This window comes from Lygodium microphyllum, chromosome 18 (assembly GCF_053477565.2).
Source record: "Lygodium microphyllum isolate KBCC chromosome 18, Lygodium_microphyllum_v1.1.10, whole genome shotgun sequence".
Taxonomy (NCBI): Eukaryota; Viridiplantae; Streptophyta; class Polypodiopsida; order Schizaeales; family Lygodiaceae; genus Lygodium; species Lygodium microphyllum.
This window is the reverse complement of record NC_141152.1, coordinates 65,972,873-65,987,421: the sequence shown is the minus strand read 5'-3', so window position 1 is coordinate 65,987,421 and position 14,549 is coordinate 65,972,873. Positions and strand designations below refer to the sequence as shown.

The 14,549-nt window shown below is 40.8% G+C and overlaps 1 protein-coding gene across 1 annotated transcript; it reads right to left on the bottom strand.

The window, feature by feature from the left end:
* Positions 1-1,065: 1,065 nt before the first annotated feature.
* LOC148020973 (uncharacterized) lies at positions 1,066-7,283 on the bottom strand. The gene is made up of 8 exons (XM_087698194.1): positions 7,144-7,283; positions 6,572-7,055; positions 3,880-4,467; positions 2,865-3,420; positions 1,884-2,591; positions 1,555-1,774; positions 1,280-1,420; positions 1,066-1,165 (listed from the first exon to the last, which is right to left on the bottom strand). Exons 1-8 carry the CDS (start codon positions 7,281-7,283, stop codon positions 1,066-1,068), a joined length of 2,937 nt encoding a protein of 978 aa, XP_087554320.1.
* Between the last annotated feature and the right edge of the window lie 7,266 nt (positions 7,284-14,549).

Genomic DNA, 14,549 nt, shown 5'->3' with positions numbered 1-14,549 from the left:
TTCCTCGTTGACAAAAACATGAGAAGGCGAAGCCGGGAATGCTTCCATAGTTTCCATTGGTAATCACATCAGCAATGCAACCGTATAAGTAAGTACGTGGAATAACAATGTTACACTAAAGCGGGTCATAATTGAGGTAGAGACCAAGCACCACAAAAATAATTTCTATAAGAGACCTAGTCAAAACGAAGCCACAAAGGCCAAGCATAAGGCACCGACGTGTTTCCAAGTACCATAGGCAAATGGCCGATGCCTACAAAAAAAGACAATGTCTTAAAGACGCCTAATGGAAAGAAATCTTCATTTTCTTCGAGGAATCATTAACAAAATCTTCCTCCTTGAGCAAAATATGTGAAGGTGAAGCATGGAACGATTCCACAGTTTCCATTGGTAATCGCATGGGCGATGCAACGGTCCTATCTCTCTCTTCACCACCTGCATTAGAACAAAAATTACAATATAAGTGCATGGAACAACTAACAAAGATCATTCCATCCCAACAATAATAATACCTGGTCGAACATTTGTGAACCACTCCGTAGGTACTGACAAACGTTGATGCAGTGTCACAAAACAACCCAAATCTTTGAACCCATACTTAAACCAATGCCTCGGTATCTTATCTGTATGGGAGTGTTGAAATCTCTTCTTATGGTCAACCTCGTACATATGCACCCGAAAACATTGTGTGTATCCACAATGTACAACTTCAATAAAAACTGGGAGCTTGATGTCGATATTAACATCATCATATAAATGCTCGATGACCCTTGCAAGTGTCCTTATGATATTATCAGGAGCTATAGTGAGTAATGTGCATTGCAGCTCCTTTTGATAGTCAGAAGCTGGGTAATAGTGCCACTCTAGGATAGGCATTTGCAAAAGTTAAATGAATAGTGAAATATGAAAAAATTATACTTCCAAGAGTATATGCCAACCAAACAGGGCATAGAGAGCAATTCACACATATGTAAAACCAACGTCCTTGCATGGTCATATTTATGCAAAACCAATGTCCCTACATGGTCGTCAATAACTACATCTCCGCAAAGAAAGTAATGCACATTACTGCACCTTTCGGAGAGCATCCTTGTATACAATGTTTGTGGTCATACCCCCATGCTCTTCACCCAATAGCACTTTCACACCATGCGAAGATTTTGCCCTTGAAAATGCAACATACAGTTGACCATGTGTAAATACTGGTGCCTTTAGATAAAGCCCAACAATGAACAAAGTCTGCCTCTGTGACTTGTTGATTGTCATAGCGAATGCCAACCGGATGGGAAACTGTCTCCGCTTCATAGTAAATGGCAAATGTGTAGCATTCGAAACAAAAGTAATACGGGGAATAAAAACTCGTTCGCCCACATTTGCCCTTGTTATTATCTGAGCATCTATCACTTTCCTATTGAAAGCTCTACATATCAATCGCGTACCATTACACATACCCTTCCTGGATTTAGGTTTCTAAGAAGAATAATAGGTGCATTTATCTTCAGCAGCAATAAATTAGGAGGAAATCCACCTCCAAGGTCTAATGTATTTAAATACTCAACAGAGTACAAAAATGAGTCTTCGGTCTCTGCAATTGAATCTGCACTATAGTACTGCCTGACCTCCCCTGGCATTAGTTGCAATGCATAATCATTCAAAGTAGCCACCTCTGTATTCCGCGAGGCAAGTATAGATCGCTCACTAAAATACGACGTGTAGTCACCCACATTGGACACGTCACTGTAGACACTATCAATCAGTGTTTTGATAGAGTGTCCTTTTAATATCATGCCAGGTGGGACACAACTTATCACAACTTTCGGTAACACCCACTACATCCCCTATTCCTTGAATCCAATAGATGAACCCATTGTCCACCACACTACCAGCTGTCGACACTCGCATATTGCCAGATAGCCTTAGCACCCTTATGTAACGCCACAAATCAGAGTAACACAATGCAGCATTAACAATATCCTCACGTGTTCCCTTTATCAAAACAGGCAAGACTTGTCTAAAATCCCCCCCAAACAAAACAACTTTTCCACCAAATGGCTTATCATAGCTCATAACATCTCTTAGAGTTCTATCAACCGCTTCGAAGGCATGTCGATGGGTCATAGGAGCCTCATCCCACAAAATAAGGCTTGTTTGTCTCAATAACCGAGCAAGGTCACTTTGAACAGGAATATTGCAAGTGGATCGATTATTTAATTCTACTGGGATTTTAAACCGCGAGTGAGCTGTAAGACCACCTGGCAAAAGCAAGGCAGCAATGCCACATGATGCTGTTGCCAATGCTATGCGACCACCACTACGTACCTTCGCAAGCAAACATTTGTATAGGAAAGTCTTCCTAGATCCACCAGGACCATCCAAAAAGAATACATCCCCAGTATCTATATCAACAGCTTCCATGACTGCACCGAAGGCAATTCTTTGTCCTTCATTCAACATTCTCTCCATGGATTCAGAAACCCTATGTTGTTCTGATATGTTGTATGCATATTCATCTTGCAAAAGAGGGTTAGCATGCAGTTGTGATTTTGGTTGATGAGGTTCAGGCAACCCATCAAAATCACAAAGTCTTCGTCCTACATGACGTAAAAGGTCTTGTAGATGCAACAAAGCCATGTTAGATGCCTCATGCTGCAGAACACCAAGAGAGGCGTGCAGGTGCTGTAACTGCAATCTATACATGATATCCTCTACCATTGGCACCATAAATCTTTCCCATAGATGGCCAGGCCGAGCTGGCTCACAAAAGACCAAAATTGCAACAAATAAAGTTTGGAGTTGAGCACCAGTTTGCACAGAGGCAGCTTCCTCTAAGCACACAACATATTCATCATCGCTCTCCAACATGCCCCTTGCAATGCAAGCATTCCTAAAAGTATCACAGATCACGCTATCAACAGTACGCAAATCTTCAAAAGAAGTACATCCCCGACACTCTGTTACAAGCATCCGCAAATAGTAGAGCTCACCACAGGTAGACGCCACAAAATACATCCGACCACATGTATTCCCACGCTTCCTTCTAGTCCACATCTTATGTCGTGCATTCCACACCCAATACACTGGAAAGTCTTGATAATGAATAGTCCTAGCCTCTGGATGAATGTGGTTGCACACAAACCATTCAGTAAGAGTAGTTTTCTGGAGGTCTTCATTCTGCACAACATCTAGTATACTATCTGTATCCCGAAACACCACATAGTTCTCACCAGGTAAGTGTACCTGCAGACGTATATCAGGCTTTTCATCGTGCAATGCATAATCATAGATCCGCCAACATGCCTCAGAGGCAGAAACATATCGTGCATCCAAATAACTTTGTATCTCGTCCACCTCGTGAGCATCGCCACCATTCCGGATTGAATCAACCCCAACAGAAAATTTGACGGTTGCACGATCATGCCCCTTGTACACATACTTATACAAATACTTCACAGCTGTAATTGTCGAGCAAACCTCTACATTTATGTGTGCATTGTATTTTTTACTCAAGAATGGATTATATGGAACAATCCATCGATTATCAATAACATTACCATTTATGATCACAGAGTTTCCATCATCTCGTCTTCGATAAACGGGATAGCCAGAACTATCAACTGTCGTCATGCCCACTAATTTTCGCGGGTAATCTTTAGTACATCTACCCTTGTCCATACAGGGACTCTTGGGGTTCAATCCTCCGCAAGGGCCATGAATGTTACACTTTGAAATTGTCTCAAATAAGGCTGGAAACTTAACTCTATTGGGTAACTCAGCACAAACCAGTCTATCGTAGTGACATGCTTCAGAAGGTTTGAAAGACGACTCTAAAATTAGCAAAGTATGAGAATGTGGTAGCCCCCTCTTTTGGAATTCAATCACAGTAACATAGCCAGTAACCTTTCCAAAGAGATCCTTCCGCAACAACGTACACATCAAATTAGCATGCTTTTTATGAAACACGCGAGCAGTCAAATCCGGACGATCATAAGCACTTTGCCTAGGCAATAAAGCATTAGTAATCTCCAACCACTTTGGATTGCATGTCATTGTTATAAAAAGGTCAGGTTTTCCCTTACATTGCACTATAACCATGGCATCCTGATATAATTGATACATGTGCCTTGGTCCACCTATGAATGACGACGGTAAAACTATCCTCTTGCCAACAGAGGCACCAACAATCGGTATTGTTCCATCATCGTTTGCCCCCACCATGTCTGCCAAGCCTTTATAGGCCTCCGATCGTAACACTGATTGATTCTGGCGACACCAAGTTAACCTGCATTGCTCTATACTACAATAAGCATCAACAATAAATTGCTGCAATAGTCGACCAGCACACAATATGCACACCTCAGTATCTTCACGCACTTGAAGACGAAATGCATAAAACTGCATCTGGGTAACACAATTTTTATTGGACAATTCATATATATTAACAGGAACACTAACATTACTGTAGGGAACCTTTACATGCCAACCATCATCCCCCATAGGAAAAAGGAGAACATATAGCATTGGCATATATGCCCTATGCAAGTTTGAAATAGCAACACATCGACCACCCCGAGTGTAAACATGAATATCCCGACGATCAAGAGTACCCTCGTCACCCTGCCCTGGCATGATAGTTGCAACCTCAGTTGCTGCAGGAGCAGAGTATTGTTTACTGGTTCTTTGAATACCAAAAATACTCATTCTTAGTTCATGCACGGGATTATTTTGCAATTGCAAACCCACTGACCTAAAAGCACATGCATATATGTTGTGTCGATGCATCATACATTGAAGCTCCCCTAGCAAGTTTGGTAATAAATCATGCATAACCCCCAGTCTATTAAGCAACTCATGCTCGGTATCATAAACATACAATTGTGCAAATCTTGGCCTTTCTTGACGTTGCACATCAGGAAGCAAAGTACCTATACAGTGATAAACAGAGCCATGCACTCTAAAGGTGTAACCATTCCCGATAACGGGTAGCTCATCAACATTAGCTCCGAGTGATACAAATGCAAGAGCGCTGTTGTATGCTCGTATGTTGTTTTTAAATATCCTACTCTGAGGGTGCATACCATGCAACAAATCATGCAATGGCTGCGGTGGATGTTGCAATGGCGGCAACATTACTTTTCCATTTCGACAATAGTGTCTTCCAAACAAAATCGACCCTTGAACCCGAGTCTCGCATCTCCACAACTTAGCTGAACACCTTTCACACATCAAACAAAGACTCCCCATGGAATGCACATCCGGCTCTTGAAATAGTAGTATTGACATTGCCAGGTGAACATCCGTTGCAGGCAAAGCATTTAAAATGGAGCACAATCCACCACTTTGGGGATCAAAAACAGCAATATTATGAACACGTGACTCATTAGCCCCAGAATTTTCCACATTGTGGTGATTTCCAAAATCTAAACCAACATGCTGTTCAACTGGCTCATTATCCCCATTTACAAATTCAACACGGTGAGACACACTCTCACAAACGACTTCACTAAGATTTCCCCCATGTTGGCACATAGACATTGAAGCATTATTAACATGTGACTCACATGATTAAGACCATTGCAACCACCCACTAATGGCAAAGCATTCGTCAAATCCACACCAAACTGTCGCTGGGCTTGAAATCCCCTAATGGCTCTATCCGATGATGGCAAAGCATTAGCCACATCTATACCAAACTGTGGTTGGCCTAGTTCACAATGACCATTTAGAATCTCCTCATGGAACGAATGGTTTTCAATGTCTCTTTGAATGGATCTACCATGATCTAAAAATCCTTTCCGAGCCCTGAGTCTAGCAACCTGTCGTCGCTCATACCTCGTGGAAGTAAGCATGTCCCTACGAACACGCAACACATAGTCTCTCCCAGTTGCTCGATGCGAACACCCCATATTGATCACTTAGCCACAAAACCTATTATCAACGTATACACACATTTAATATATAAATATGTAAATTTAAGATTAAATATCAAGACACAAAACCACTACAACCTAGTCAATGTATCTGTCTAAAAAGACACTACACCAGTCCATTAGAGAGAGAGAGAGAGAGAGAGAGAGAGAGAGAGAGAGAGAGCCTGGTGGCTAAGATAGAAGTAACCTTGGTAATTAACAAAAGAAAGTAAACATGCAACTGCAGAAACGACTATCAATACACTTTATCAAAGGCATGGTTTGATTTCTAAACTAAATGTATTGCGTACATTCGATGTACACAATATATCAAATCTAAATATACCAACCATCCTTGGAGTATCAAATCTGCTCCATATAAATATCAAGAAAGAGACATCACGTCATACATAACTTGATACATTTTACTCAAATACGCTTTGTTATATCAAAAGTGTTACACATCTTAGCACTTTTCATGTAGGCTTTACAAAAAAGAAGCAAATATTATCATAAAAAGTGCTAGCCCATGCACTTTAAAATACGCAACACAATCTGAACCTATAAGTTCCACCCTAAGCAATTTTTGCATATACATAGTCTCCTTACATGCGACCGTTCATCTGACGGCTCAATTGTTGCAACAAAGTATTAAACCTACTAACATTCATTTGAAACTGCAAGAACGGCAACCGACAACCCCTCTGGCAGATCACAGGTTCATTGTCATCTCCAAGCCCCCAAACGGAAGCCCACATATCGTTCACCAGCAGATTCATTAATCTGCTTGTCTCAGAAATAATTGCTGAAAGTGCCCTTACTTCACCACCCAGATCAGTCGACACTTGCTGGAGAACACCCTGCGTGTGTTTGGTCTTGCTGACAACACCATACAGACCTTTAGCCTGTTCATGTAACTCCGTTGAGTACATGGCAAGCGCACTATCAACACGCGTACATAAACTCGTCTGCATTTCCATCAACTCATTCATCTTGGCCTCAAGTTTTTTAAAGTCCGAAGCACCCGAAGTAGCCCTTGTGTTTCTTCGAATCTTTGCAGCTCTTGTACATTTAGCAACATGTATCTCTTGTCCCCTTGCCACCTCTTTCATTTTTCGCACATTCATTCTATTAGAGCTCATATGTTGGCTGCAATGAAACATATAAACAATCATCTCCAAAAATATAAATAGTAGCACTTTGACGTAATCACAATTAACAAAACTATCTTCCATACCCATGCGAATGAACCCAAGCTGGCAAGCGCCGAAGAGATGATGTTGTTGCCATTTTGTTTAATTCAACTGAATCCACTACATTCAATGGAGTCGAAAGCACTACATCGAGAATATCTCCTATGGCTTCGCTTTGTTCCATGGCTACACCAAACGTCAAGACATAAGTGATAGACATATTCACAACCTTCTTGAGAGTGAAGAACATGTTCCTATACATAAAGGTATCCCCAGTCTCGAAATACTGATTGGTGCCAATCCCACACGACACACAATAACTTACCAACTCACATTCGCAACCACAAACCCTAAACGCGCGAAAGAATATATGTACGCTACACATGAGTATTATCATGCACGCATGGCACTCACCAACTTCCAACCACGCATTGCCTAAAGGCCCTGCCAATGGATCTTCAATCATGTACATCTTCACTATCTTGAGAGAAAAGAACATGTCCTATACAGAAAGATATCCCCAGTCTCGAAATACTTATTGGTGTAAATCCCATAAGACACACTAACTTACCAACTCACATTCGCAACCACAAACCCTAAATGCACGAAAGAATATATGTACGTTACACATGAGTGCTATCATGCACACATGACGCTCACCAAGTACCAACCATACATTGTCTAAAGGCCATGCCATGTCGATCTTCATTCACGTACATCAGCACAATCTTGAGATAAAAGAACATCTCCTATATAGAAAGGTGTCCCCAATCTTGAAATACTTATTGGTGTCAATCCCATAGGACACACAATACCTTACCAACTCACATTCGCAACCACAAACCCTAAATGCATGAAAGAACACATAAGCCATCTAAGTATGAGACACAGAGAGAGAGGAGCGAGGAAGGCAAACTATACAAAACGTCGCAACATATCAAAGATACAATCATTCTATGTATCTAGTCCAATCTAAGTTACAAAAGTACATTAGCAAAATTGCTCAGTAATCAAGAGAGAAACATAGAGAAACAGAGAGAAAGAGGAACTATTAAAATGGATTAAAAGTAGTTTTATAATTTGGAAGACACATACGATGTGTTTCAAAATGAAGATTTTCATCAAACAATTTATTTAAGAAGTCTTGCAAGAATTACATATACAAGCAAACCACGACAAAGAAGCACTGGTTAACATTGCCAAAAACCTATTGTGAACCACTATTCAAAGATGCAACGTTCTCTAGTGCATATCAAGGGCAATGATCTCCAGTGCCAGAAGATGAGCCTACACAGCGATTCATCTGCGTTAACATTGCTGAAAATCTATTCAAATAAACTTTCAAAGAAGTAAGTTGCACATCAAGAGCAATGTTCTCCGGTGCAACTAAGCTCTCGTTCTTGTGTGCAATCAGCTCACATACTCCATCCTCTATACGACCTGTACTATCAAGAATATCTTTTAGCTTCTCTTCTTGATCGTTCGAAGATCCAGCACGCGGGCACCAATTTTTCTGAATATGCTCATAAATGTCACCTATACAACCCTTGATCTCTTCTAACTCGCCCTGTATAGTTACTGCATCAGCAAGGTGCCCTTCATATTTCTCATCCAACAGTCTCTCAATCCTCTGCAGTCGGTCACCAATGTTCTCAGAAATTGAAATCGAAGCTTTTTGACGTCGAAATAGTGTCTTCACTTGCTTTTCAATCCCATCCAGGCGATGAATAAACCTTAAGGAACCAACGGAACTATCATGCCCTGCAACATGCTTAAGTGCACGACGAACAGCCTTTTCCCTGTGGCCTCCTTTATTTTGTGTGCATTCATTTGCACGTTAGAAGTGCACTGTATAATATCTTCTACAGACATATTCTTGTTTGCTGTAGAGGCCTCCATACTGGACAAAAAGACGCGTTAGCCTTGAGGGATATATAAAATATTCACGAAATTTTAAAACAGCAAAAACTACCATGTCTTATACTACCAAAGTTTAACTAACCCTCTCTCTCTGCTTGTCCCTCTCCCTCTCTATACACCTAACCAACCAACCAATGCACTAAGTAACCAACCTCTAAACTAAAGTAACCTACGAACTAAACAAACTAAACCAAGTAAGGTAAGCAACTAATCAGCCAAACTAAAGTAACTAAAGTAAACCAACAAAACTAACAACCTATTTAACTAACTAAGTTTCTAGTTAAAGTAACTAACCCATAACACATATATAAACTAAAACAAAAAAACAAACTAACCCTAAACTAAGACACAATGTTCTAAAGTAACTAAGCAACTAATCTAAGGTAAAACCTACTAAGTAACTAACCCATAACACATATATAAACTAAAATTAAAAAACAAACTAACCCTAAACTATATGCAAAAGCTAACTAACCCTAAACTAACTAACTAACTAAATAAATAAAGTAAGTTATAGTCTAATCAACTAACTAAATAAACTAACTAAACCAAATAACCACAAACAACCAAAACTAACTAAATAACTAAATAAACTAAATAACTAACTAAAAAATTTAAAAAAACTAAATAAACAACCAAAACTAACTAAACTAACTAATCACAAATCTAACCAAAGTAACTAACAACCTATTTAACTAACTAACTTACTCTCTCACTCACACTCTCTCTCTCTCACTCACTCTCAAGTAACTAACACTCACTCTCTCTCTCTCTCTCTCTCTCTCGTAACTAACACATACATAAACTAAAACAAAAAAGCAAACTGGCAAATGTGTAGCATTCGAAACAAAAGTAATATGGGGAATAAAAACTCGTTCGTCCACATTTGCCCCTGTTATTATCTGAGCATCTATCACTTTCCTATTGAAAGCTCTACATATCAATCGCGTACCATTACACATACCCTTCTTGGATTTAGGTTTCTAAGAAGAATAATAGGTGCATTTATCTTCAGCAGCAATAAATTAGGAGGAAATCCACCTCCAAGCTCTAATGTATTTAAATACTCAACAGAGTACAAAAATGAGTCTTCGGTCTCTGCAATTGAATCTGCACTATAGTACTGCCTGACCTCCCCTGGCATTAGTTGCAATGCACGATCATTCAAAGTAGCCACCTCTGTATTCCGCGAGGCAAGTATAGATCGCTCACTAAAATACGACGTGTAGTCACCCACATTGGACACGTCACTGTAGACACTATCAATCAGTGTTTTTCGATAGAGTGCCCTTTTAATATCATGCCAGGTGGGACACAACTTATCACAACTTTCGGTAACACCCACTCCATCCCCTATTCCTTGAATCCAATAGATGAACCCATTGTCCACCACACTACCAGCTGTCGACACTCGCATATTGCCAGATAGCCTTAGCACCCTTATGTAACGCCACAAATCAGAGTAACACAATGCAGCATTAACAATATCCTCACGTGTTCCCTTTATCACAACAGGCAAGACTTGTCTAAAATCCCCCCCAAACAAAACAACTTTTCCACCAAATGGCTTATCATAGCTCATAACATCTCTTAGAGTTCTATCAACCGCTTCGAAGGCATGTCGATGGGTCATAGGAGCCTCATCCCACAAAATAAGGCTTGTTTTTCTCAATAACCGAGCAAGGTCACTTTGAACAGGAATATTGCAAGTGGATCGATTATTTAATTCTACTGGGATTTTAAACCGCGAGTGAGCTGTAAGACCACCTGGCAAAAGCAAGGCAGCAATGCCACATGATGCTGTTGCCAATGCTATGCGACCACCACTACGTACCTTCGCAAGCAAACATTTGTATAGGAAAGTCTTCCCAGATCCACCAGGACCATCCAAAAAGAATACATCCCCAGTATCTATATCAACAGCTTCCATGACTGCACCGAAGGCAATTCTTTGTCCTTCATTCAACATTCTCTCCATGGATTCAGAAACCCTATGTTGTTCTGATATGTTGTATGCATATTCATCTTGCAAAAGAGGGTTAGCATGCAGTTGTGATTTTGGTTGATGAGGTTCAGGCAACCCATCAAAATCACAAAGTCTTCGTCCTACATGACGTAAAAGGTCTTGTAGATGCAACAAAGCCATGTTAGATGCCTCATGCTGCAGAACACCAAGAGAGGCGTGCAGGTGCTGTAACTGCAATCTATACATGATATCCTCTACCATTGGCACCATAAATCTTTCCCATAGATGGCCAGGCCGAGCTGGCTCACAAAAGACCAAAATTGCAACAAATAAAGTTTGGAGTTGAGCACCAGTTTGCACAGAGGCAGCTTCCTCTAAGCACACAACATATTCATCATCGCTCTCCAACATGCCCCTTGCAATGCAAGCATTCCTAAAAGTATCACAGATCACGCCATCAACAGTATGCAAATCTTCAAAAGAAGTACATCCCCGACACTCTGTTACAAGCATCCGCAAATAGTAGAGCTCACCACAGGTAGGCGCCACAAAATACATCCGACCACATGTATTCCCACGCTTCCTTCTAGTCCACATCTTATGTCGTGCATTCCACACCCAATACACTGGAAAGTCTTGATAATGAATAGTCCTAGCCTCTGGATGAATGTGGTTGCACACAAACCATTCAGTAAGAGTAGTTTTCTGGAGGTCTTCATTCTGCACAACATCTAGTATACTATCTGTATCCCGAAACACCACATAGTTCTCACCAGGTAAGTGTACCTACAGACGTATATCAGGCTTTTCATCGTGCAATGCATAATCATAGATCCGCCAACATGCCTCAGAGGCAGAAACATATCGTGCATCCAAATAACTTTGTATCTCGTCCACCTCGTGAGCATCGCCACCATTCCGGATTGAATCAACCCCAACAGAAAATTTGACGGTTGCACGATCATGCCCCTTGTACACATACTTATACAAATACTTCACAGCTGCAATTGTCGAGCAAACCTCTACATTTATGTGTGCATTGTATTTTTTACTCAAGAATGGATTATATGGAACAATCCATCGATTATCAATAACATTACCATTTATGATCACAGAGTTTCCATCATCTCGTCTTCGATAAACGGGATAGCCAGAACTATCAACTGTCGTCATGCCCACTAATTTTCGCGGGTAATCTTTAGTACATCTACCCTTGTCCATACAGGGACTCTTGGGGTTCAATCCTCCGCAAGGGCCATGAATGTTACACTTTGAAATTGTCTCAAATAAGGCTGGAAACTTAACTCTATTGGGTAACTCAGCACAAACCAGTCTATCGTAGTGACATGCTTCAGAAGGTTTGAAAGACGACTCTAAAATTAGCAAAGTATGAGAATGTGGTAGCCCCCTCTTTTGGAATTCAATCACAGTAACATAGCCAGTAACCTTTCCAAAGAGATCCTTCCGCAACAACGTACACATCAAATTAGCATGCTTTTTATGAAACACGCGAGCAGTCAAATCCGGACGATCATAAGCACTTTGCCTAGGCAATAAAGCATTAGTAATCTCCAACCACTTTGGATTGCATGTCATTGTTATAAAAAGGTCAGGTTTTCCCTTACATTGCACTATAACCATGGCATCCTGATATAATTGATACATGTGCCTTGGTCCACCTATGAATGACGACGGTAAAACTATCCTCTTGCCAACAGAGGCACCAACAATCGGTATTGTTCCATCATCGTTTGCCCCCACCATGTCTGCCAAGCCTTTATAGGCCTCCGATCGTAACACTGATTGATTCTGGCGACACCAAGTTAACCTGCATTGCTCTATACTACAATAAGCATCAACAATAAATTGCTGCAATAGTCGACCAGCACACAATATGCACACCTCAGTATCTTCACGCACTTGAAGACGAAATGCATAAAACTGCATCTGGGTAACACAATTTTTATTGGACAATTCATATATATTAACAGGAACACTAACATTACTGTAGGGAACCTTTACATGCCAACCATCATCCCCCATAGGAAAAAGGAGAACATATAGCATTGGCATATATGCCCTATGCAAGTTTGAAATAGCAACACATCGACCACCCCGAGTGTAAACATGAATATCCCGACGATCAAGAGTACCCTCGTCACCCTGCCCTGGCATGATAGTTGCAACCTCAGTTGCTGCAGGAGCAGAGTATTGTTTACTGGTTCTTTGAATACCAAAAATACTCATTCTTAGTTCATGCACGGGATTATTTTGCAATTGCAAACCCACTGACCTAAAAGCACATGCATATATGTTGTGTCGATGCATCATACATTGAAGCTCCCCTAGCAAGTTTGGTAATAAATCATGCATAACCCCCAGTCTATTAAGCAACTCATGCTCGGTATCATAAACATACAATTGTGCAAATCTTGGCCTTTCTTGACGTTGCACATCAGGAAGCAAAGTACCTATACAGTGATAAACAGAGCCATGCACTCTAAAGGTGTAACCATTCCCGATAACGGGTAGCTCATCAACATTAGCTCCGAGTGATACAAATGCAAGAGCGCTGTTGTATGCTCGTATGTTGTTTTTAAATATCCTACTCTGAGGGTGCATACCATGCAACAAATCATGCAATGGCTGCGGTGGATGTTGCAATGGCGGCAACATTACTTTTCCATTTCGACAATAGTGTCTTCCAAACAAAATCGACCCTTGAACCCGAGTCTCGCATCTCCACAACTTAGCTGAACACCTTTCACACATCAAACAAAGACTCCCCATGGAATGCACATCCGGCTCTTGAAATAGTAGTATTGACATTGCCAGGTGAACATCCGTTGCAGGCAAAGCATTTAAAATGGAGCACAATCCACCACTTTGGGGATCAAAAACAGCAATATTATGAACACGTGACTCATTAGCCCCAGAATTTTCCACATTGTGGTGATTTCCAAAATCTAAACCAACATGCTGTTCAACTGGCTCATTATCCCCATTTACAAATTCAACACGGTGAGACACACTCTCACAAACGACTTCACTAAGATTTCCCCCATGTTGGCACATAGACATTGAAGCATTATTAACATGTGACTCACATGATTAAGACCATTGCAACCACCCACTAATGGCAAAGCATTCGTCAAATCCACACCAAACTGTCGCTGGGCTTGAAATCCCCTAATGGCTCTATCCGATGATGGCAAAGCATTAGCCACATCTATACCAAACTGTGGTTGGCCTAGTTCACAATGACCATTTAGAATCTCCTCATGGAACGAATGGTTTTCAATGTCTCTTTGAATGGATCTACCATGATCTAAAAATCCTTTCCGAGCCCTGAGTCTAGCAACCTGTCGTCGCTCATACCTCGTGGAAGTAAGCATGTCCCTACGAACACGCAACACATAGTCTCTCCCAGTTGCTCGATGCGAACACCCCATATTGATCACTTAGCCACAAAACCTATTATCAACGTATACACACATTTAATATATAAATATGTAAATTTAAGATTAAATATCAAGACACAAAACCACTACAACCTAGTCAATG